This window comes from Gymnodraco acuticeps, unplaced genomic scaffold, assembly GCF_902827175.1.
Source record: "Gymnodraco acuticeps unplaced genomic scaffold, fGymAcu1.1, whole genome shotgun sequence".
Lineage (NCBI taxonomy): Eukaryota > Metazoa > Chordata > Actinopteri > Perciformes > Bathydraconidae > Gymnodraco > Gymnodraco acuticeps.
The window spans coordinates 438,501-465,234 of record NW_022990518.1 but is presented as its reverse complement, the minus strand read 5'-3'; the positions used below and the strand labels follow the sequence as shown (position 1 = coordinate 465,234).

Genomic DNA, 26,734 nt, shown 5'->3' with positions numbered 1-26,734 from the left:
ACCTACAAGTTGGTTTGCCAACCGCCAAAAAACACCAATGAAGAAGAAGAAGAAAAACCGAGAGAAGAAGAAGAAGAAGAACCCGGGTGGCGTCTCGTCGCTAGGTCACTACGGTTCTCTGTCTTTCTGTGTTCCTGAGACATTGTGTGAGCTCCAGCACTACTGATCCATCATCTGTGCGTTTGGAGAATCCTCCGAATGGACTGTGTGCTCTTTTTTCTGGAGCGTTTACCTCCGACTATAGGAGCTAGCTTAGCATGCTAGCTGGAAACACGTTGGTAGTCAGATTGAGAGTTTGATGGAGAGAAAGGAACAGTGTGTTTAACGGAGTTTGCAGGAAAAGGTGATCTAGTAGATATGAGTAAAGACCAAATGCTGCTTTCGTTGAAGAAGCTGCTACTCACTCCTCCTGGTGAAGAGATATTTGCTCTGTTTGAAAAAACGATGGCAGAGTACGAGGAGGAGCTGTCTCGTTCAAAAGAGGAGAACAAGAGACTCCAGAAACTACTGGACGCTGCTTTACAGCCTCAGCTTCGGATACACAGAGCAGGTATGTTCCCTTTACTCTTAATTAACACTTTAAACCAGGCCAAACTACGGCCCGAGGGCCAAATGACCCTGGCCATTTTGAATCGGCCCTCAGCTAATTCAAAAAGTATAATGAAATATGGCCCACAAATTAAACTTGTGCTTTTCTCATATTGTAATTCTTAAATATTTATGTACAAATATATTACACAGTAGTATTCATGTTGATAACATTTTGATTACATTTTCTAACAAATTTTAGTAGATAAAAGAAGCCTAATAACTTACATACATAACAAGCTTGAAATAGATCCTTCATATGTCATGTTATTATAATAAATATATATATATATATGTTTATATGTGTATATATACACTATTGAGACTTCTGTTTTTAAGGGATGAGCTGCCAACAAGATAAATGAAATCCAATATAGAGCTGTGATGTAGGCTGTTTTTTTCTTAAATAGCCTGTGACACGAGTTTCCCCCATCATCCAAACCCATCAATTTGAGTAAATATTGTCCCCTTGAAAACCGTTACTGAACTGATTTTGGATATTTGTACTTTGATAACCATTTATCTGCCCTTCAATGTTGACCATTTCTGGATCTTCTCGGGGATTCTTCAAGTCCCGCCAAATTATGTGTGACGTCATTCCGGGCACAGCGCTCCAGCGGCACCGTTCAGGATCCCAGCATCTGCATGTAAACGCACGATGGCGCACACAGCAGCAAGCTCAGACAGTTTAATTTTAAACGTGTCTGAGAGCTCATATGAGGCTGAAGGATCGGTTTATGTTGTATCTGTTAGAAGTTTAGGAATTAGGTGCGTCAATATGGGCGATCATACGGTCATGTAGCCAGTGGTGGACTGGGACTAAAAATCATCCCGGGACTCTCGACCGGCCCACTTCGGTACCGCTAGTAAATTGTCAACGGGGGAGTGGGGGATGATGTGCTAGTGACTTATCCGACCGGCCCACTTCGGTACCAGCCCATCGGGATTCGTCCCGATGGCCAGTCCGCCACTGCACCCAGCCCACGTAAACTGTCAACGGGGGGGGCCTCGCTGCGGGGAAACGGTGGACCTAGTGTCCCGATCGGAGTGGGAATAATAATAATCCGTGCATTTTATCCATTAATTTCCCCAACATTGTGGTAAAAAAACACACGTTTAATCCTTGTTGGTGTACTACAACTACAAAAAGCATCGGTTTGTTTTCTCATCAGGAAATGCAGACCGGCACAAACGATTTTTAATCATCATCCTCACGATCATTTAATGTATCATATGTTCGCCGAATTGACATGAAAGCACTAATAAATGTAGTTTCATCCACTTGAGTTTACAACTACAAAAATAATCGATTTGTTTTTATATCACATCCTACAGGAGGAAATTCAGTAGCTCTCACTACCGATTTTTAATCCTAATGTAATCATCATCTTCACCACGATCATTTATGTTTATGTTCGCCAAATTGACATGAAAGCACTGACAAATATGAATATACTGTAGTCCAGTGTTTCCCAACCGGGGGTACGCGTACCCCTAGTGGTACGCGAGGGAACTGTAGGGGGTACGTGGAATTCCAAGGTGACAAGTAAAACAAATAATAATCCCGTCAAAAATGATAGTGCGCGATTTGTTTCCCTAGGGAGACAATAGTCTGTGGCACGCACAACCGCGCCAAAATCCCACAATGAAAACAGCTGTTTACCTGCAGCCAGAAAAATACTGGTATGTCTGCGCTATGGATAAATGGCTGAAACGTCCGCTTGCTCTGGATTCAGGCCAGAGTTCAGAGGAGCCCGCCGAGAAACGTAAGAAAGAGGCCAAACTGAAACCAAGGCAGTACAGTGAAACATATATATTATTTGGATTCATTTATACTTCTGCGGACCCACCGCAGCCTCAGTGCTTCTTTTGCGGTGAAGTCCTGGCTAATAGTGCGATGAAGCCAGCGCATTTACAGAGACACCAGAGCACCAAACACTCGGGAAGTGTCGATAAAAGTGAATAATTTTACAGACGAAAGCTGTCGGAATTTAAGTCGAGCCAGACAGTAATGATGAAAGCCACGAATGTGTCAATGAAAGCACTCGAGGCATCTTACGCCGTGTCCCTGCTTGTGGCTAAATCAAAAAAACCTCACTCTATTGTTGAGCTCATTCTCCCTGCAGCGACTGCGTTGGCCGAAATTATGATAGACAAGAAAGCAGCCGAAGCACTCAAGAAAGTTTCCCTGTCGAATAACACCGTATCCCGTCGGATCAATGATATGTCTGTTAATATAATTGAACAAGTGGTGAACAAAATAAAACTAGCCGGTCAGTTCGCTTTGCAGCTGGATGAAATGACAGATGTGAGTGGAGAAGCGCAGCTCCTGTCCTTCGTGCGTTACAAAGATGCGTCGGACATAAACTATGGAGGTTATTCCCTATCTTTATTCAAGAGCGCGGTATTTAAATTTGAGAGCATACTTTATGTATTTATTTCCCTCAAACCCTGTCCTCGCACTCCAATAGTGCCTGCTTGCACTTAGATTAGCTCTGCTTCTGCTCAAACTGTACGCTTGCACTCAGATATATTGCTGTTTACAGATTTTTTCTGCTCTCAGATTTATTCTGTGCGCGCTCGAAACTTTTGTGCAACAATCCTGTCAAAATCCCTCAACCAATAGGAGGCCAGGTGTCCTTGCGGGTGCGTTCGCTTTACTTATTACAGCGTCCCGTAAGGGCGGTTACTCTTTGGTTTATAAACTCCCGCCCTCCACGGCTTTATAACATAGCATGTACTGCACTTGTTTGATTTACAACTACCTTACATAATAGCTACGTTCAGTGGCGGACTGGGACTAAAAATCAGCCCGGGAATAAAATAAAATCGTCCCTCCGTTGCCTTCTGCACATGTTGCTATGCAACAACAATAACAGATAGCGAATGTCGTCGTTTAGGTGCTTTTTTTTCTGGAGATAGGCACTTCTCAATCCACTCCTCAATCCACTCCTCCATAGTAAGCCCACCCCGGAGGTCGAAGTTAACCTTAAATGTTTCCATCTTAAGCTTAGTTAGTTAGTTAGTTTACTATATAAAGTTTAGTTTAGGATTTTATAACGGTTCTCAGACGCGGAGGGATACTGATTTGTGAAAAGTAACAATAACTATTCCCTGGATATAGGCCTACGCTCATTATATCACGGCTAAGAAACATCAGATTGCTTGATTTGACTTGTCCGTTTTATAAACATATACTAACTGTGCTTAACCCCCCCCCCCCCCCCCCCCCCATCCCAAAAAAAAGTTGTAAATGACTGGTGAAAAGAAACTGCTAGGCCATACTGATTCTGGATATTATTTTGCTAAGTGTTTTGTTCCTGAATTAAAGTTTAAATGCCTGTTTAAAGGGGACTTATTCAAAGGGGCTCCATGGTTTAAGCCTAAATGTTACAAGATATATATATAGCAAAGATAAGTTGATTATTTTGATTTCATATGTATTTATTTGATTATATTATTTATTTTCAAGGCAACATATTCATTTTTATTGAGTGATTTAAGTTAAAATTAAGAAAATGCCTGAGAATTAGATGTTCAAATTTAAGGAGATGAAATAAAGTTATTTTCATTCAATAATCAGTTACGTTCTACTTGTGAAGGATCATCAGCACGTATGAGTGAGGGGGTACTCATGGTATGACAAAAGGCTCAGGGGGTACACAAGACAAAAAAGGTTGGGAACCACTGCTGTAGTCAACTTCATTAAAACGTTATTAACGTGCCTAAACTCAGTAATTCACCATTTCTACGCATGACAACACACTTTGTCCGTGTTTGGCTCTCTCGCTGCACAGTGAAGCGTTCCCGCATTGACGTCACTTCCGGCTTCCCCCAAAACTTCAAAATGAGTCGAAGGAATTTCCCCGCGATGTTCGAAATTATTGATATTTAACGGAACGGTATCGCTTTTTCTTTTTTAAACTGACGGTTTGAGATTACTAGTAGCCCAATATTTCATTGCACAACAGTTGTTGGGATGCTGTCACAGGTTCTTTAAAGGTCCCATGACATGCTTTTCTGGTTATTAACCATCCCCTTGTGTGTTATATAGCTTTTTATGCATGTAAATGGTCTGCAAAGTCACAAACCCTCAAAGTACACCCCGTAGCGAGTACAACTCTAACACAGAAAATACCTGTCTATTAGGGGTGTAACGGTACACGTACCCGTACCGAAATTATTCGGTACGGGCCCTTCGGTTCGGTACAGGTGTGTACCGAACGAATATAACGTTAAACGTAAAAAATTGAGAACGTGAATAACTTTTTGGAAGTAATCTCAGGTGCTGCGTCGCAGCATTCAGAGTAATTTGCTCACATTGGGTTCAACGCGTCATCGAGCGAGCAAGTCATTTCATTGGATGAGAGGCATACTATGAGAGCTGGTCAGAGGGATGCGTTCAAATGTAGTCAGTAATTTGAGGAACTGTCAAAAATGAATGGCGAACGCAGATAAAGTTGAGCTCGAAAATCCTCCAGCATCATTGAAGTCTCCGGTTTGGGAACATTTTGGTTTCGCAGTTACGTACAAGGATGACGGACAAAGACAGGTGGACCGAACCAAAGCTGTTTGTCGGCATTGCAACTAAAATTGGTTACGCGGCTGGCAATACATCAAACTTGCACACTCTTGAAAAGGCATCACCCGAACGTGAATATCACCGGTACCAAAAGAAAAAAGACTGAAGTGCAAACCCAACTCCCGCTAGCATTTAAGCCTCCACCACTCGCAGAAAGATCAGACCGAGCCAAAGCTATTACAAACACCAAATATCCTTATGTTGCCATGTTAGCAAAGCGCTACCTGGCTGTATCTGTTACCTCTGTCCCTAGAGAGGGTTTTTTCCACAGCAGGAGACATTGTTAGTGCCAGCAGATCTGCCCTTTCGGCAAGCAATGTGGACAAGTTAATTTTTCTTTAAAAAAACATGAAAATACAATGACAAGCAAGTCCTAATGTCAAACTGGCTGCTTAGGTGCAGTACAGTTCAAATACAGATTATTTCAGTTCATCGAAATGCTGCACCTTAATATTTATTTTATTATATTTTGTATTTATTTGAGTGAATACATTATCCACAGTTTAATAATGATAATAAAAAAAAATATATATATGTTTTGTTTTGTGAAAAAAATTCTGCTGAACCGAACCGTGACCAAAAAAACCGAGGTACGTACCGAACCGAAATGTTTGTGAACCGTTACACCCCTACTGTCTATGCTTTCCCAGAACGCGTCGTTGGAGATTTATCTTTTTCCATTTTTTTCTTCCTGAGTATGGTGACGTTACCATGTCCAAATGGACCAATCAGTGGAGCTCCTCACACACCAGAATCCCTTGGCGCTACCAGTGTTGGGTGTAACCAGTGGCGTTTCTACATGTACAAAAGTGGTGGGGCACAAAAAACGTAGATGTCTATATATAAGCTTCTGCAGTGAGCTTCATGGCTGATGAGGCACTGCCACTGACTCTTCAGGTTTACAAATATTATATTTTGACCTAAATCAAAATATAATATTATTTTCAAAAGCCTCTTTAGTCTGATGCTTCAATTAATTTTAAACAGACAGTTCAACAGAAGGATACCCACAAAATGTAATTTTATCATTTAAATATTGAATTGTTCTCTCTTAGTAAGATCCCATTTTCAATAAAATTGTGGTCTTACCTTGACTTGAAGATGAAGTCCATTTGCCTATCCTTCTGGACAAAAATCTCTATTACTTTTTTGTAAAAGTCCTCCTTATCTTCTTGTAGTTTCAAAAGTCTATCATAAATCTAATCGATAGATTTATGATTATAAAAGTAGGGTAGACATGTGGATATTATCCGGCTGAACAAAACGTACATTTATCTAACAGCTACGTTTCCCACAGATCTTATTTTGAGCTATTTTCTAAAATCCTATGGAGAAATCTCATTGCTTTTTTGTGGAGGGAAGCCATGTGCAGCTTACTTCCGGGTTTTAGGACGCGTCTCTCTCCTCCTCTTCACACACCACACTTTTCGCGGCACACATACTTATAGCCAATCAGCTCTGAATTATGTGAGATGACGTATGGTGGGGATGGCAGCTCTATGCCCCTATGGTCATTATTATATACATATATATATAACGCAGTTACAAGTTACAACACATTTTAACCCGAAATTAAATGGTGTTTTGTTTTTTAAGAATTTACCAACACCGCGAGACATTCCGACACCAGAGAAAAAATGTGCGGGTAGATTAGTAAACCAGGGTTGCGTTCCGATAATCCAAAAATCAGCTCCTAAATTCTAACTAGAGATGTCCCGATCCGATCACGTGATCGGGGATCGGAGCCGATCACGTGATTTTCAAAAGATCGGAATCGTGAGGAAAAAATCGGGGATCGGGATTTTTAATTTTTTATAAAATATTTTTATTTTTATTTAGTGTTACAAAACAAAAATGACCATGTTCACGTCTTAAAGTCATCCAGAGGTGTTAGTTTTGGTTTAAAATTACACAACATCATGTATGTGTTGCTTCTTTTGGGCTTGTTTTCAGACCTGGTTGCTTATTTCTCTCAAAGCTGGCAACAGAGTGGGCGCAGTGTCTAATAGTAGCAGTAAGCTAACGATAGACTACGTTCAGCTGGTGAGTCGGGACAGAGAAAATGTCAGGAGTTTGGAAGTATTATAAAATTGAAAGCGAAGGCAGTGTAACAGCCAGATGCAATGTTTGCAAGGTGGAGGTTCCGCGTGGTGGAAAGAACAGAGCTACATTCAACACGACCAATCTAATACGCCACCTGAGAAACAAACACCAACAACAACACGACGAGTACACAGCGGCCACTCAGGTAACGGCCCTGAAACAACCGGCACTTTCAGAGACTTTTAAAAGGAAAGAGAAACTGCCCCAGAACAGTGAAAAGGCCAAACAAATAACAGCCAAGATAGCTGAATTCATCGCGTTGGATGACCAGCCGTTATCTGTTACCTTTGTTTTCTCTTAATGCATTGCATAAAGATCGGATCGGGAAAAATCGGTATCGGCAGATTGTCAAAATCAAAAGATCGGAATCGGATCGGGAGCAAAAAAAGGTGATCGGGACATCCCTAATTCTAACCCTATCTCCTATTCCTTGACTTCTGAGTGAAATGTCACGGGGTTAAGGGATAGTGGATAGGAGAATTCAAAAGGACTTAGGAGAAGAGACTGCAGTACTTTAGAGAATCCAAATGCACTTTCACTATCCGATAGGGGTGTAACGGTTCACAAACATTTCGGTTCGGTACGTACCTCGGTTTTTTGGTCACGGTTCGGTTCGGTACGTTTTCGGTACAGCAGAATTTTTTTTCACAAAACATATATATATATATATTTTTTTATTATTATTAAACTGTGAATAATGTATTCACTCAAATAAATACAAAATATAATAAAATAAATATTAAGGTGCAGCATTTCGATGAACTGAAATAATCTGTATTTGAACTTTACTGTAGGCTACTAGTACTCACAAAACATAAACTATTAGTTTTGGGTTTTTTATTTTTTATTAAACTGTGAATCTTCACTCAAAAAAATACAAAATATAATAAACATTAAGGTGCAGCTTTTCGATGAACTGAAATAATCTGTATTTGAACTGTACTGTACTAGTTCCTAAGCAGCCAGTTTGACATTAGGACTTGCTTGTCATTGTATTTTCATGTTTTTTTAAAGAAAAATTAACTTGTCCACATTGCTTGCTGAAAGGGCAGATCTGCTGGCACTAACAATGTATCCTGCTGTGGAGAACACCCTCTCGCTAGGGACAGAGGTAGCAGATACAGCCAGGTAGCGCTTTGCTAACATGGCAACATAAGGATATTTGGCGTTTGTAATAGCTTTGGCTCGGTCTGAACTCTCTGCGAGTGGTGGAGGCTTAAATGCTAGTGGGAGTTGGGTTTGCACTTCAGTCTTTTTTCTTTTGGTACCGGTGATATTCACGTTCGGGTGATGCCTTTTCAAGAGTGTGCAAGTTTGATGTATTGCCAGCCGCGTAACCAATATTAGTTGAACAATGCCGACAAACAGCTTTGGTTCGGTCCACCTGTCTTTGTCCTTCATCCTTGTACGTAACTGCGAAACCAAAATGTTCCCAAACCGGAGACTTCAATGATGCTGGAGGATTTTCGAGCTCAACTTTATCTGCGTTCGCCATTAATTTTCGACAGTTCCTCAAATTACTGACTACATTTGAACGCATCCCTCTGACCAGCTCTCATAGTATGCCTCTCATCCAATGAAATGACTTGCTCGCTCTATGACGCGTTGAACCCAATGTGAGCAAATTACTTTGAATGCTGCGACACAGCACTTGAGATTACTTCCAAAAAGTTGTTCACGTTCTCAATTTTTTACGTTTAACGTTATATTCGTTCGGTACACTTCGGTACACACCTGTACCGAACCGAAGGGCCCGTACCGAATTATTTCGGTACGTGTACCGTTACATCCCTACTATCCGACGTGTTTATGATGCGCCAGCGGACGTCATGAATGTGCGTCTGCTGCTGTGGGGAAACTATGGAAACTACAGTTTTCTATACAGCGGACTACAACATGGATGTTTAATAAGAACGAGGGACTACTGTAAACTCATCTAGAGACTCTGCACCGTGCTCTGATGCTGTTGCTTTATGCTTTATGAACGTGGACAACAGAGAAACATATTCTTCATGACCAAAGTTGGAATTGAAATAAAAAAGGAAAGTGAAACTTCTGCTCGTCACCCTCTCCCTCCGGCAGAGTTCCCGTTAGCCGTCAGCAGCAGCTGATCTCTCTCTCCCGTCAGATTAGACTTCACTCGCGTTTATGTCCATATCGATCAGATCCAGCTAGTTCTAGCTAATGATATGACTACCTGCTTATTAAAAGACACCTAAACAATAAGTGTCACTATGCAACCGGGTGAGGCCACAAAGTATAGCGCAGCATTATGCATTTGTTTACATGCCCACCGGAACCCCGAGGCATTACCAACAGATCAACGCACAATCAACCCATACAGGACATCTCTTTCTCCACATTAAGTGTTAGACATTAGAATTGACTATTCTTGTCTGTCACGTACTCTTCTTGTCTGTCACATAAGTGGCGCAACTGAAGCGGTATTGCGCTAAAGGGAAATTATTTTGACCGGACATTTTGACCGAAGAGATATAGATTTGCCGGCTAACGGGAACTCTGACGTCGCCATTGTGTGTGCTTCGCGGATGCGCTCGGCTCCTCTCGACTGCTGCTCGGTCAGCTTCCGGATGAGGAGGCATTCGTTCGACCAACTTACAGTAGATCAAATTACAAACATTTTTAACAGGGGCCATAATAGTGTAAATAATGTTTGTTTTGGCAGTTATAACTGAATGTAATGTTTTCTACTTTTTTACATCTGGGAAGGCATTTGCCTTCATCAGATGGAAAGTGTCTTGACCAACAAATTAAGTATTTCTTATAGCTATGCAGGGCATGCAGGGGCGGCGGGTAGGCTACTGTAGGCTAGCGCTGCTATGCAGCCACCTGTGCCCTGTTCTACGAAGCCAGTTCAACAGACCCTGGATATGTTTGAGTTATCTTAACTAACCCTAACAAACGAGATCTCGCTAAGCGGTCCTACGACGCTGGTTATCCACTCGGTAAATCAAGCCAGGGTTTCTCTCTCCAGCTGAGAGGGCGTTCACGTGAAAGGGGCGGGGTTAGCAACATTTGACCAATCACAAACAGGGACAAGTGTACTGACAGCGCAGCGTCATACTTCATTAATGAAAAGTAAACTAATATTAAACAAATATGAACTTTAAACATCCATGACTTAAACATATAATCCAGGATTCAAGCCACATAGCTGCACCTGCAAGGTGAATATATAACAACTGGTTAAAAAATAACTACCGAGTGTTTGAAAGCGTACAACAGTTTTATGATATCACTGCCCCATCTAAGACACGAGTGGATCTGACTTTAATTACATTTGAGTTGAGTGTTTCGTCAACCTAATGTGTTGCTTAAAAATAATACTTCTGCATACAGTAGGCTATGTGACAATGTGAGTGTTGCACAGCCAGATACGGCTCGAGAAGCTGACTCAGATAAGGAAATATATGATAGGCTATATTATATGATCGATGATCTGATTGATGATGTGAGGATATGAATGATAAGTGCGACACGTCGGCGTCTTCTCTGCATACGGCAGTTTAAACTGTATTTCCTTTATCCTGTAATATGACTTGATAGATTTAAACTCTGCACACTGAGTTCTGATTGGTCAGCAGGCGGTGCTTTCACTGAGTTGATCTCTTTTCTATAGATGCCGGAGGCAGGCAGCGTCAGGTAAAACAAGTTATTCAGCCTTCCCAAACCTGAGCCTCACGCGCCGCATATGCAAGCGAGCAAACACAAACAAGAACAAACAAACAAGTGAAATGAAGAATACAATTAAAATTGTACAATATAATATTGTGGTGGTTCATCTTATAATTCAGTCTAGAGAATGCACCAGACATCATCTAAGACCTGCAAAAATCTAAATTTTCTAAACCCTGCGTGCGTCATTTCGTCCGCGCGCATTTTTCAGGGAAATCTCTATTGGGCTTAGGGCCATCTGTAAATTAGCTTAGATGGCCCACAGGGCCATCTCCCAAAATCCTTAATGTCATGCACTGATTACATTTTGGAACTAACTTGCTCAACACTGGGCGCCACTATCAAACACAGTGGGGGGACCTTTAGTGTTGATTTTCAACTATCAGGGAGTCCCATTGACTTGCATACAGCTCCCTGAACGTTGGTAATAGACGAGTTGGGATCGCGGAGAAACACTCACTCAGCCTTATCTTTTCTCAGGCTGTGAGTGTGTGGCGAACTGTGTAGCGAACAGCCTGGCTGTGAGTTTATGTATGTGCTCAGGCTGAGTTCCGCGGTGTCTCGCAGTCCCCACGCAGTAACCAGGAAACAACACCAGTAACCCAGCTCACACTGTCCGCTCCTCGAGCCTCAAAGGGCAGAGCAGCGAGCCCCGCAATGTCCCGCCAACACGGCACCCAGACCCAACGGCGTCCTAGCACGAAGTGCGAGGAACCTATTGTTATTGGTGGAATTATTCTTATTCTGCTGCCTGTTTTTGAGGGCTTTAGGGCGCTTCAAAAGTTGTATAATTTTGCACGGACGCCAGGGCCGGTGAAACATTTGACATTCTGGAGTCAATGGGTGCAAATTGTCCAACATGCTTGCTAGCACCACCTATGTGTAAATAATCTTGGAAACATTGACATAGTCGTACCGTTTGTCTGTTTGCCCTGAAATGTTGCACACTTATCCGGATGAAATGAGCTTCGTACGCAAAACTTGGGACACACGTCACAGCCCACGACATTTTCGAGAATGTAAAAAAACAATCTTAATTTTTTGTTAAAATAGCTCAGTAGCGCCCCCTATTGTGTGGTAGTCATATATAGTTTCTCCGAACTTCACAAATGTTGGCACAGACATTCCTCATGAAATTGCGGACATGTTTGTAATTGGCTTCCATTTGCCCCGCCCCCGAGAAAGATGGCCTTTTGGAAACATTTGCATTTTTCACGCATTTTAAGCAAATTTTTGCGAACTCCTCCTAGGGAAAAGATCTAAACAATTCAATCCAGGACAAGTTCAGCCCATTTCCAATGTGATGTTAATTTGCGAAGGAATAGTTGATGTAAGGGAAACTTCTGTAGCAATGGAGAGTCAGGACTCAGAGAGACACGAGGAGAGTTGGAGCTTTGATGTCAAACACTGGTGGTTTATTACAAGTATTGGCCCGGAGAATTCACAAGACATGTCATGGGCCACGATTTGACCACACGCTTGAGATGCCATTTCCACTGATCATAATTCCATTGTTGAGGTCTACTAGAATAGATTTATATTGTGCAATTTTCCAAACTCACATTGGTTTCTCAAACAGCATCTCTGTAAACTACGTGTATTCACTGAATTTCACTCCCTCCCTGTGAGCACAGTGTGCTCTGATTGGTCGGGATGTTGTGAATCGCGCTGAGCTCCGTGGAGGTGTGGTTTCCTTGTTTAGCGACAGCGAAACACAGCCAAACTCATCCTGAGCACACACAAATTCCCAGCCGAAGTAAAAACAATAAGTGTGGCTTGATATTGAGTAAGAAAAAGGTTGATAAACGCTGTGAGAATGGGTCTGCAGAGAGAATTTCGTCACGATCCCAACTGTATGTTATCAGCCTGCAGCCAGGGAGGAGAAATCAGCAGAGCTGCCTGCACTGAGTGTGTGTGTGTGTGAGGAAGTCCGTGGATTGGTCAATTTGGACCAATCAGCGAGGGTTTAACGTAACGGCTCCGCGGACGTAACGTAACGGCTCCATGGATTGGTCCATTTGGTTCCGGGTACCGCATGACCGTATCACGTCATAGCTCCTGGCCATTCCTACATCACGATACCCAGGAAGTAAACAATGGACAATGACGTATCTCCAACGAGGCGTTTTGGAGAGGTATTTTCTGTGTTAGAGTTTTACTCCCTACAGGGTGTACTTTGAGGGTTTTGACTCTGCACACTGTTTACATACATAAAAACCTTCATAACACACAAGGGGACGGGTAATAACCGTAAAAGCATGACATGCGACCTTTAAGAGAGATAACAGACTCAGGCTTGGTCATAAACGTCAACAGGCAAAAAGGTTAGATATCTTAGGAGTAAAGGAGAATTATTCCCTCACAGTTGATCGCTCAAACGGGGAGCTCGTAAGCTGGCGGACAATTTACAATTTTTTACGATTTACATGTCACAAATTACTCCAAACTACTTGCATACAGTTTTTCCGAGATTCACGAAACGCTGTAAACATTGCTCCTTAGGATTGCGGACATATTTCAAATGGTCAACGCGAGGCGTTGTAGAGGCGCCGGGCAGGAAGTGGACCGGTCAGAGCATCCGGCCCATCCCAAAAATAAACTAATTTTGCAGACCCTATCCCTCCGTAGTCTTTCAAGTAGGAGGGGAAATGCCAGCGTTCTCCTCCGGTTTACAGGCACTGTGTAAATTATATATATAAAATAATTATGATGATGATATAGATAGATATATATATATTAGGGCTGTCAGTCGATTAAAATATTTCATCGCGATTGATCGCATGATTGTCCATAGTTAATCGCGATTAATCGCAAATTAATCGCACATTTTTTATCTGTTCTAAATGTACCTTAGAGGAATATGTTTCAAGTTTTTAATACTCTTATCAACATGAGTGGACAAATATGCTAATGTTTATTATCATTTGAACAATGACAAATATTCTCATGAATATTAAACACAACAACCTCTGAACATTACAAATATTCACCTCAATTCAACCTGGAACCTCTCTCATACAATAATGTGTGTGTGTGTGTGTGTGTGTGTGTGTGTGTGTGTGTGTGTGTGTGTGTGTGTGTGTGTGTGTGTGTGTGTGTGTGTGTGTGTGTGTGTGTGTGTGTGTGTGTGTGTGTGTGTGTGTGTGTGTGTGTGTGTGTGTAGTGTGTGTGTGTGTGTGTGTGTGTTGTGTGTGTGTGTGTGTGTGTGTGTGTGTTTGTGTGTGTGTGTGTGTGTGTGTGTGTGTGTGTGTGGGTGGTGTGTGGTGTGTGGTGTGTGTGTGGTGTGTGTGTGTGTGTGTGTGTGTGTGTGGTGTGTGTGTGTGGGCATATGCTCGAACGGGAGCTGCCTGGACGCTGCAATCATGTTCTACTATCCGTGCTGAGTGTGCTGACTTTTCGTACAATGTCTGGCTATCTGCATAAAGTCACGTGCTCGGCGCAGTTGTGGCGAAATGTCGCTCCTCTGTTTTCATTTAAACAGCTCCTTATATCCGTTAGCGCAGCTAGCTAGCACCAGATGCTAACAACAACAATACACGTAATGTCTCTCTCTCGCTCGCTCGGGCCACACATACACACACCCTCCCGGTCCTCCCAACAGCCAGTCGGTGCCTGCCGGTGAGCGTGGAAGTGTGGTCTGCTGCAAGCAGGCAGCAGGAGCGGGGCTGTCAGCATCAGCTTGTAGATGGTATTTTAAACTCGATGCGCTCTGAAACTACGGGGCGTCCGAGGAAAAAAAATACACATGCGTTAATCGTGTTAAAATAATTAGTGGCAATACATTTTTTTGTGTTATTAACGCGTTAACTTGACAGCCCTAATATATATATATATATATATATATATTAGGGCTTTATATATATATACAGCCCTATATACATATATATACATATATATATATATATTAGAGATGTCCCGATCACCTTTTTTTGCTCCCGATCCGATTCCGATCATTTGATTTTGACAATCTGCCGATACCGATTTTTCCCGATCTTTATGCAATGCATTAAGAGGAAACGAAGGAAAAAAGCATTCAAGTTGTCCCTTAAGGTTATTTTTTTTATTTAAATGACAGTACCCAACTATCCATTCTATCCAACATGGATATAGCTTCTTTTTTTCACAGCAGCATTGGATCAGTTCAGTTGTGCAGCATTGGATCAAAACAAAATAAAGCTTATCAGTGGTCCAACTCAAAATAACCATGTAAACAAATTGAGTGCAGATAGTGCAGTAACAAAACAAAAATAACTCTACTGGAAAGAGGTAGCTTGACTAGCTTCACAAGTTCACATTTAGTCACAAATAATAAAATAAAATAAAAATGTGGCTTAGTGCAGAATTCTAGCCTTAAGACTAACTAGTCTAGTAATAATGCAATGAACAACAGCAGCTTAACATAACATGAATAAACAAAGTATTATATTTCCATCTTACTGGAGTAACACAATTCAATAGTAATCAGCAGCAAACCACTTATTTTTGTTATTCTACAGTATTTTATTGATTGATTGATTGATTGATTGATTGATTTATTTTACATCCTTTATTTCTACAGTGTTTTATAGTTATTTGTTAATGTAACCCAATTTGTGTTCTTTGAAATTGAAAAGGATATCGCATTGTGTTTGTTACTTTCATTGCAGTTGTATGTGTCTCAAGTGTAATTTGTCTTGGCTTCCTATTTGTGGACATGCTTTTATTTTGAAGGAGAGGTAGGGCTGTTGACAGGAAGTTGTTGTTGCTTTGGAAACAACGTGACGGAGATTAACGGAGAAAAGTAATATCTACATACATAAAGACGGAGAAAGTAAGCGATAACGTTTATGGTTAAGTGTTAGCACCCCCCGAAGAGGCACAAGCTCTTACGTTGATATTGGAGATTTCAATAAATTCAATTTGGAAAAAAAACGGGTTAAAAAATGAAAAAACAAACAATCGTATTAGATTGGTCGTGTTGAACGTAGCTCTGTTCTTTCCACCACGCGGAACCTCCTTCTTGCAAACATTGCATCTGGCTGTTACACTGCCTTTGGTTTCAATTTTATAATACTTCCAAACTCCTGACATTTGCTCTGTCCCGACTCCTGAGTCACCAGCTGAACGAAGACTCTCGTTAGCTTACTGCTACTATTAGACACTGCGCCCACTCTGTTGCCAGATTTGAGAGAAATAAGCAACCAGGTCTGAAAACAAGCCCAAAAGAAGCAACACATACATGATGTTGTGTCATTTTAAACCAAAACTAAGGCCTCAGGATGACTTTAAGACGTGAACATGGTCATTTTTGTTTTGTAACATTAAATAAAATAATTTTTTTAAGGATCCCCGATCTTTTTCTCCCGATTCCGATCTTTTAAAAATCACGTGATCGGCTCCGATCCCCGATCACGTGATCGGATCGGGACATCTCTAATATATATATATATAAATAAATATGAGCACACATTATCTCACAAGCAAAAAAAACCTCCTTAAAACAACAGTCAAGTGTACAGTCCACTGTCAAAGACCCAGATGCCTCAACAGGCCATGTCCAAATCTGTTTTTCAAAGTTTTCAAGCAAGGAACACCAACATGTTTGCATTGTCGGGCAAATGTATCTTTGATTGTAAACTGTCGGGAAGGTGGGGGCTATCCATCTCCAGCTGCCGTGTTTGCTACCAGCTGGGAAAACGGAATGGGGTGGTTGTGTTTTAGGTGTAGTTTAAAATATGTGGTATTGCCTGCTTTTGTCGCTACCTTTTTTAAACAAATGCGACACACCGCCCGGCTTATTCGAGTCCGTTGGTTCGCCTCGTTGATTTGGCTTGAATCCAAAATACTGCCACACCGGAGAATCGAGATGTGTAGTTAGATTTTGTAACCAATTCCATTTCACTTTAAATTCCTTGCGAGTAAGTCACACGTTGTCTCCCGCTTGTCGCTATATTATTAATTTGGCTAATGCACGTGCATGCGGAGTGTCCTGACCTGGCTGTGTGTCAGCCCCGCCCCTCACAGCGCGCCTGGCCGGCAGCCACAGCGCGCCTGGCCGGCAGCCACAGCGCGCCTGGCCGGCAGCCACAGCGCGCCTGGCCGGCAGCCACAGCGCGCCTGGCCGGCAGCCACAGCGCGCCTGGCCGGCAGCCACAGCGCTCCTGGCAGCCACAGCGCTCCTGGCAGCCACAGCGCTCCTGGCAGCCACAGCGCTCCTGGCAGCCACAGCGCTCCTGGCAGCCACAGCGCTCCTGGCAGCCACAGCGCTCCTGGCAGCCACAGCGCTCCTAGCTAAAATGCTGGTCACATCCTTATGTAAACGGCAATTTATCGAGCTCAGAAAAGTTATCGAGTCCATTTTTATTTATCGTACGATAAGTCAATTTATCGATTATCGCGACAGGCCTAGCCATGGCTACCTGTTGCTGTCCCACCTGAGAGACGCAGGAGGAAGACCAAGCGGGGGACCCGCGCCAGGTTGCTGGTCAGACTGAGGAAACGAGAAAATCGTCCCCCTCTTCCGAGTATTCTTCTGGCTAATGTGCAATCCTTTGAAAATAAGCTAGATGAACTCAGAAGTCGGATTGCTTTTCAACGGGACATTAAGAACTGTAACGTGTTAATTCTCACTGAGACTTGGCTCAACCCTGCTATCCCTGACTCCGCCATTGTTCCTGACGGATTCACTATTTTTCGCCAGGACCGGACTGTTAACTCGGGGAAAAGTAAAGGTGGCGGTGTGTGTGTGTCATGACTAAAAACAACTGGTGCACAGATGTGAAGGTTATTTCTTCGGACTGTTCCGCTCATTTAGAGCACCTTATGATCACATGACAGGCTTTTTACCTGCCGAGAGAATTCACATCTGTTGTGATTACAGCAGTGTATATTCCGTCGCAAGCCGACTAGGGCTGCACGATTTTGGGAAAAAAATCTAATTGCGATTTTTCTGACAAATATTGCGATTGCGATTCGAATTGCGATATTTGTTTTTAAGCGACCCAACGGAAGTTTATTGTAAAATGCGGCCATAACTCCGGCTAGGAAGGTCGTATCAACGTGCTCCCGTCTCTAGCACCCCCGCAGCCGAGCTACGAGTGAAAAAACTAAACTTACATGAAACTTCCGTTGGGTTGCTTTAAAGTCAAGCTTCAGTTTAAGATTCACCCTGTAATAGAAACACGTGATGGAGCATTACTAACCTGACTCAGAAACCATCTAGGAAAGCTCCATTGGAAGCCATGTGGAAAGGGCCGGCACTTTCAAAAGCACTTGGCAGGTGATTGGATCAATCTGTCTATCACCTTCTATCATGGGCTACTTCTGATTGATTAACAATGGCTGGTACATGTGGAGCACAGCACTTCTGATGAAATTGTTAAAAAAAATCGCAGGCTTTCCGATTTGATAATCGCATCATTTAAAATCGCGATTTCGATTTAAAATCGATTAATCGTTCAGCCCTAAAGCCGACAACAACAACACGACACTCGATCAGCTGTTTGGGATTATCGACAAGACCGAGACTTCACGGCCAGAGGCGGCGTTTGTTGTGGCCGGGGATTTTAACACCGCTAACATGAAGAAGGTCCTGCCGAAATACTACCAACATATCAGCTGCCCGACGCGCGGGGGAAACATACTGGACCATGTTTATTCCCCTTTCAAACATGGATATAAGGCTCTCCCCCGCCCTCCCTTCGGCAAATCAGACCACATCTCTCTGCTGCTGCTGCTGCCTGCTTACAAGCAGAAACTTAAACGGCACAGACCGGAAACAAGGAGTTTACAGCGATGGGGTGAGGAGTCGGACTCTGCTCTGCAGCACTGCTTCGATTATACGGAGTGGAGTGTGTTTGAGGACAACAACATCAACACACACACAGACACAGTAATCTGCTACATTGGGAAATGCATCGATGACGTGGTACCGAAGGTTTCTGTACGGATATTCCCAAATCAAAAGCCCTGGATAAACGGCGAGGTTCGTACCATGCTGGAAGCGCGCACTATCGCGCACAGGGCTGGATATTTGGAGGAGTACACGAAATCTAAGTATGATCTCCGGAGAGCAATCAGCATTGCAAAGAGACAGTACAAAGACAAGGTGGAATCTGACTTCAAAGGCTGTAACACCCGGAACATGTGGGCGGGACTAAGAACAATGAAAGACTACAAAGGAGCAGCAGGGGGCAGAGTCCTGCACGGGTCTGATTTTCAAGACCCGCTCCCGTCCCGCACCCGCGACGTGCAATACCGAACCCGCCCCGCTACCCGCACATATTGCCAATTAGTTCCGCAGCCCGACCCGTCGGCACAAGATCCGCAACCCGACCCGAACCCGCATAGCCTATATATGAGCAGTGAAAACGTGCAATTATTAACACACGCAGTTGCATATTTGTCTCAAAAAGCGTGGGATGTTGGTTATTTTCTCCATCTAGGATGACACCAAAAGCCTCCCAGACGTTGGATTTCGCTCTTGATGAAGTGTTATTGAAAATGCTGTATTCTCCGCTGGAGAGCTTCACCTCAGCCATTTAGAATGTGGCGCGCACAGCAGCAGATTGATGCGCTGCAGAGGTTATGATTATGCGCGGTCCCGCCGGGGAGAGGTCTGAGGATTTAAATTATTATTATTTTAATATATTTATTATGTAATACCCGCGACCCGACCCGCATCATCTTTGTTTTACCCAGAACCGAACCCGGAAAAAAGCGTTTGAAAAAATACCACCCGCGAATCACCTTTTTTGCGGGTCACCCGTCGGGTACCCGACCCGATGCAGGACTCTGGCAGGGGGTGCTGCGGGAGTGTCTGCCTGCACATCTCTCCCAGATGAGCTGAAAAGCTTTTTTGCACGTTTTGAGAGCATTCAGGCTGTGGAGGCACAGAAGGACCAGGAACCCTGCCTTTTTGTTTTAAACAGGGCAGATGTGTGCAAATCCTTTTAAAAGGGTTAACCCACACAAGGCTCCTGGGCCTGATGGCATCCCTGGCCGTGTTCTCAGGGTGTGTGCAGTTCAGCTGGCAGAGGTGTTCACAGACATCATAAAAGACCCCCATCACCCCAGCCACAAACTGTTCAGTCTGCTGCCATCTGGCAGGCGTTACCACATAGGGCTGTGCATCTTCACTGGTCTCACGATTCGATTACGATTATCCTGTCAACGATTCGATTCGGTTTGATATCCCGGTGCATTACGGTGCATCACGATGCATAACAATGAGTTGCATCCTCAATTTTCAATATTACTGTATGGATACTTTTTCATCAATGAATACAATCAGTCAGATAAATATGAACTTTTTTTATTCTATAGAAAGTACATTACAAATCGATCAAACCATTTATTTGTCTTCTGCTCTATAACATGGCACATCCTAAAAGTGCCAAACATCATTATGAGTGTGACAACAGGTAGCATTGAACTACCATGTGTGTCATATCAACATGTTTATTAAATTGAAATGAAATAAATAGTATAGGCCTGGCCTACCTATAGTGTAAAAAAAGGTAAATCCTCGAAAACAAAACATTCTGCAGTGCTGTAATCTACAACAATGTTTTAAAATAGCAGCACAGGGCACTTCCTGAATGTGCCAAACAACAAAAACATGACTCACTGCTCAGCATTTGGGAATGTGTAGGTTATTCTACAAGAACACTAGTTGATCCACATGTTCTGGTTTGAGAGTGCTTCTTTTTGCAGTGACCACATCTCCTGCAGTGGAGAAAACTCGCAATGCAGACACACTTGTGCCTGGGATACACAAGTATCGCTTTGACACCCGTGAGAGGAGGGGAAAGTTCAAAGGGTCCTCAGTCAGAGGGAGGGATGATGCTTTACAGTATCTCTCTATTTCCTCCTCAGCAATGGCATAGGGGGTCTTGGGTTCTGCTGTACCTTCAGTGTCAGTGAAAGACCGTCCCAGCAAACTCACGAGCAGTGATGATGATGAGGCCTTTCTTTTGGGAGCAGAAGGGCCGTCAATCACTTCTGTCCTCCTGAGTGTCCTCTCATTCTATGTTTGAACAAAATAATAGAAAATAGCATTAAAATAGCAGTTAGCACTTTCTCAGTCAATGCAACAGCTCACATCTATTCTATTCTTCAGTCTTATAGACTGCTCAACCACTACACATAATGCAATAACTGTAACCATTCTCACGCATACCCACACTTTTAAATGCACTTTATATACAATTTTTTAGGGATGCACGATATTGGTTTTTTGAAACCGATACCGATAACTTCCTGCTTCTCAAGACCGATACCGATAATAATATAATATATATATATATATATATATATATATATATATATATATATATATATATATATATATATATATATATATTAAATGTACCTGTAGTTTTTGCACACCTGGTGGTAAAAAAAAGACTAGTAGTGAGCAAATGACATGAGCATTACTACTATGAACAAAACTAACCCTGGGGTCGTCTCTGGCAAACTTCTTGCCTTTTTCAAAAGCCTCGTCGATAGGTAAAAGCCCCGGTGCCTTTGCAGCTGGCTTTGGATTCGCCGATAGTTTAGCAGCGCAGGTGTCTTAGTACGCTTTTAACACACCATCGTAGCGATGGCGATGTTTCAGGTGACTAATCAGGTTGGAAGTATTATAGCTCGTTGTCTTTTTCCCTCCTCGTGGAACTTCTGCATTGCATTTGTTAATACAAATAGCAAGCGAACTATCTAACTCTGAAACTTTGAAATAGTCCCATACTACCGACGACATGTTTGTTTACTGTCCTGGCTTCACGGCCGCACACCATTTACGTCACAGCCAGGCATGAGTTAGGGAGCGCTGGATTTGTGAAAAACTCCCCTCTTCCTAAACCACTAATACCACAGTACTGGCAAAACGGGAGGAGCCGAGGGAAAAACAAGCGCCCCTCATCCCAATCCACCCACACCGCAGTATTTTTTCTTTTTTTTACCCAAAAAATATATTTTATATTATCGGGGCTATTAATACTTTTATCGGGATGACGTCATAATTCCTAATATCGGACCGATAATTATCGTGCACCACTACTATTTTTTATATCAATATTTTTAACAATTTATTTCCCGTATTATTGTATGTTGTTGTCTGTCCTATTGCCGTGTTTTTTAGTGTTATGTATTTGTCTGTATTTTTTGCACACCGGGACAGAGTTGCACTCTGAATCTCGTTATACTCCGTGTATAATGACAATAAAAGGCTTTAACTTAACTTTAACTATAGAATGTTTTCACTCATTGTAGCTACTATTATTAATATTGTAAAGTTTGTTTTTATTTTATAAGTTTACATGAAACATGGTGAAAATACCTCCAAGGATGCAGCCTCCTCAGTCACTCCTCTGTAGATCTCCAATCTCTCCTCCACTGTTAGAAAAGGCAGTCCCTTAAAATGGGGATCCAGGGCAGAGGCTGTATGAAGGATCTTCTTTTCTGCCTCACCGTTGTACCTCTTCAGGAGATCTGTTGTGATGGCATTCTTGATTGCGTGGATCATCGGTTAGTCTCCAATGGTGCCTGTCATGTTCTGGAGGAGTTGTGCATTTATTGGAGCAATGAGAGACACAGTTGGATTGCTCTCTTCTGACATCAGAGTGGTTGCATCCTTCATTGGCTTTAATGCACTCACAGCGTCCACTGCATTTGACACATCTGTTTCGTTAAGAGTGCAGAGGTCTGACTCTCCTTTTCTCACCTCTGGAGACAGCAAGGTGGCACATATTGCAGGTTGTTGTTCCAAGAACCTCTCGACCATGTCGTATGCACTGTTCCACCTTGTGGCAACATCAGTTATCAGCTTATGATTTTTCAGGCCCAGACATTTCTGTTTCTCTTTCAGATAGTGGTTCGCTGTAGTGCTGCGGTGGAAGAATGTTGCAATCCGTCGGACTCGACCCAGTAGCTTGGAGAGGGTGGCCACTTTAAGCGCCCGCTGGGACGCAAGATTCAGTGTATGGGCGAAGCATTTCACATGAGGGAATTTTCCTAATTCAGCTGCAACGATCATATTAGACGCGTTGTCTGTCACCAGCATTACATCTTTGTCTGATAGCTGCCATTCTTCCACTACACGAGACAGTAGCTCCGCAACATGCGCACCTGTGTGAGACTCGTAAACAGCTCTAGTTTGCAGCACATGCAACAAAAACTGCCAGTCCTCGCTGATGTAATGTGCCGTTAATGTTAAATAAGACTCCGTTGCGACAGAAGTCCAGGCATCACATGTTATGGCAACTCTTTTAGCTTGGATCATTGACGCCATTACCTGGGCTTTGGTTCCGTTGTAGAGTGCAGGTATGACATTTTCTGTAAAGTGGCTACGTGATGGGAGCTTATACCGTGGCTCCAGCGTCTTTAACAGGTGGCGAAAACCGGCGTTTTCCACGACCGAATAAGGACGTAGGTCCTTCGCTGTGAAAGCTGCCACCGACTGGGTGATTGTCTTCGCTTTCTCAGAGTTGGGCGGAAAAGTTGACCGCACCTCATCAATTCTTCGCTGGGCTGGGTCCGCTGTTTTCTTGGTGGCAGACGTTAGCTTCTCACAGTGAAAACGGCTAAGGTGGTTCCTCAAATTAGTGGTATTTCCACCAAGGTATTTTATTTTTGTGTGACACTTTACACACAGTGTGCGACTTGTCCAGTTCATTTTTCCCTTTTTAGTTGATAAAACCCATAATGGGTCCAGATGTCTGCTTTCAGAACACTAGGAGCGGTTTTTATTATTTGCGCACTGCTTTCGCCTCCCTCCATTATTGCACTAGCTCGGTAACCCACAATGCAATGCTACGTTGCTACCGTGACGTTTTAATTTAAAAAAACATTTTTTTATTGTTCAGCTGCTGCCAGAAAATCTACCACGTGAATAATCGGTTATCTTCTGTCACTGCATCGATACCGAATCGTCCACGTCTGCATCGCAATGCATCGTAGAAACGATTATTTTCAACACCCCTATTACCACAGCATCCTGACAAAAACCACCAGATTCAGAGACAGTTTCGTCCCACAGGCAATAAGACTGTTAAACACCTGAACTTCTGAAACAATTTCACAACATTCTGCTACTTACTTAGTAATTATTTATCTATTATCTATATCATTCCAATAACTTGTATATAGACTCGTATTGCACTATTCCACTTATTTTTTAGAACTGTTTTTCTTTTGTATTACTTTTAATATAATATACTTTAATATTGCTTTAATATTGTCTGCGTATCTGTATTATTGTGTTGCATTGTTGGAGAAGCCTGTGACCTAAGATTTTCAACGACATAATTACTCTGTAGCTATGTTAGGTTGACAATAAAGAACCTTGAACCTTGCGGTAAACCCTGCGAGAGAGAAAGGTTTGAGCTCCATACTGTTTCAGAAATAATGCTTGAAGTGGTTTGGAACATAATATGTCATTTAATCACAGCAGCATTTAGCTGAGTTTCTCCCGGTAGAAAACTCTCTTAGCAGGGGAAAGCTGCATGACTCAGCAAAGGGGCGTGGCTAGCAGCAGCTGTTCCATTTAAAGCTAAGGTCACAGAATCAGCTTTTTTGGAACAGGGCTGTAATAGAGGGGTATGAGGCATGGCTAAAATGGGTGATCTGTTTGGTATTTTAAACAAAATACTTCAGACATGTTTTGTATACGTATGGCCCTACAATATATTTGTAGTATTACCATTCTATAGGCGTAGCTTTGAACAATCCCAAATACAATTCATTGTTTACATTGCAGCTAGTGCTAAACCAGAAGAAAAAACCCTTTTTCATTTTTAACTGGATGTGGAAAGGGGCTGGGCTACATAAGGTGAATTGAACTAACAAAAATACACAATAGGTGGGACTAAGAAAGATAATATTAAAGTATAAAAACAAAGGCATTAATTAGGACTGCAAAAATGTCTCCCATTTTTAAATGCTAACACTTAACCGTTTTTTCTGACTGTGTGTTTCCTGTTTCCTGCAGACGTCCAGCAGCTGGTAGTGGTTAAAGAAGAGTTTCTCCCTGACCAGCAGGAGTGGAGCACCAGTCTGGACCAGGAGGACCCAGAGCCCCCCCCACACATTAAGCTGGAACAGGAGGAACTCAGGATCAGTCAGGAGGGAGAGCAGCTTCAGGAGCTGGAGGAGGCTGATATCACCAAGTCCACTTTCACTCCTGACCCTGTGAAGAGTGAAGATGATAAAGAGAAACCTCAGTCCTCACAGCCTCATCAAAGACAAACTGAACACATGGAAAAAGAAGCTGATGGAGATGACTGTCGAGGACCAGAACCAGCCAGGAACTCAGATCCAGAGAGCAGTTTACAACCAAAGACTGAGGACGACACTGGAGACTCTTCTGAACCTGACACTGAAGACAGTGCTGATTGGAAGGAGACCAGAGAACCTGCATCAGGCTCAAACTCACTGAAAAATAGACATGAATCTGTCAGTGATCCAAGGTTTAGTGCTGAAAATAAACCATTCAGCTGCTCAGTCTGTAAGAAAGCTTTTTCACATAGTGTACATTTAAAGAGACACATGAGAGTCCACACAGGAGAGAAAGCACACAGCTGCTCAGTCTGTAAGAAAGCTTTTTCACAGAGTGGACATTTAAAGAGACACATGAGAGTCCACACAGGAGAGAAAGCACACAGCTGCTCAGTTTGTGACAAAGCTTTTTCACGGAGTGGACATTTAAAGAGACACATGAGCACACACACAAGAGAGAAACCCTTTAGTTGCTCAGTTCGTAAGAAATCTTTTTCAAAGAATATAGATTTAAAGAGACACATGAGAGTCCACACAGGAGAGAAAGCACACAGCTGCTCAGTCTGTCAGAAAGCTTTTTCATGGAGTGGACATTTAAAGAGACACATGAGAATCCACACAGAAGAGAAACGATACAGATGCTCTGTCTGTACGAAAACTTTTTTACGGAGTGGACAATTTAAGGAACACATGAGAATCCACACAGGAGAGAAACCATACAGATGCTCTGTCTGTACGAAAGATTTTTCACGGAGTGGACAATTTAAGGAACACATGAGAATCCACACAGGAGAGAAACCATATAGATGCTCTGTCTGTATGAAAGCTTTTTCACGGAGTGGACAATTTAAGGAACACATGAGAATCCACACAGGAGAGAAACCATACAGATGCTCAGTCTGTAAGAAAGCTTTTTCACGGAGTGGAAATTTGAAGGAACACATGAGAATCCACACAGGAGAGGAAATATTCAGCTGCAACGTTTGTGACAAAAGATTTAAATGGCATTGTAATTTAAAAAGACACAAGCGTGTTTGTTGTCAGTCCTCACAGCTTAATGAAATTCAAACTGAGGATAACTGAGAGGCAGAGCCTCCAATCAGCAGCTCAGCTGAACACATGGAAGGTTTCTCATTTCTCTAATAGACCTATCGTTAAGCCACGCCCCTTTGAAAACTCGGACAAACAAAGCCGACCCTGAATGACTGTTGACAATGGCCGCGGGGGGAGTCCAAGTTAAAATAACATTAAAATAGAAGCAAGAGCTAATAAAAGCAACAGCAGATGAAAGTTAACAGTTAAAAGCAAGAGTAAAAAGGTAGCCATGTATTTCTTTATATAAAATATCTAATCTTGTTGCCTGTCGTGTGTAGTGGTGACTGTTGTGTAACCATTGAAATGATCATATGATGTTGAATGTTAGCAGTGGTGTGGTGGTCACTACATTAAATCTATAACTGTCCTTGTTGGTCATCATTTTCACTGTTATGCACCTGGCTGACTAACGTTACC

The 26,734-nt window shown here is 42.6% G+C and overlaps 1 protein-coding gene across 1 annotated transcript; it reads left to right on the top strand.

The window, feature by feature from the left end:
- Positions 1-26,683, top strand: LOC117553311 (zinc finger protein 583-like). Its single transcript, XM_034227191.1, has 3 exons — positions 1-550; positions 24,936-25,660; positions 25,913-26,683. Exons 1-3 carry the CDS (start codon positions 358-360, stop codon positions 26,303-26,305), a joined length of 1,311 nt encoding a protein of 436 aa, XP_034083082.1. The 5' UTR covers positions 1-357; the 3' UTR covers positions 26,306-26,683.
- Positions 26,684-26,734: the final 51 nt, after the last annotated feature.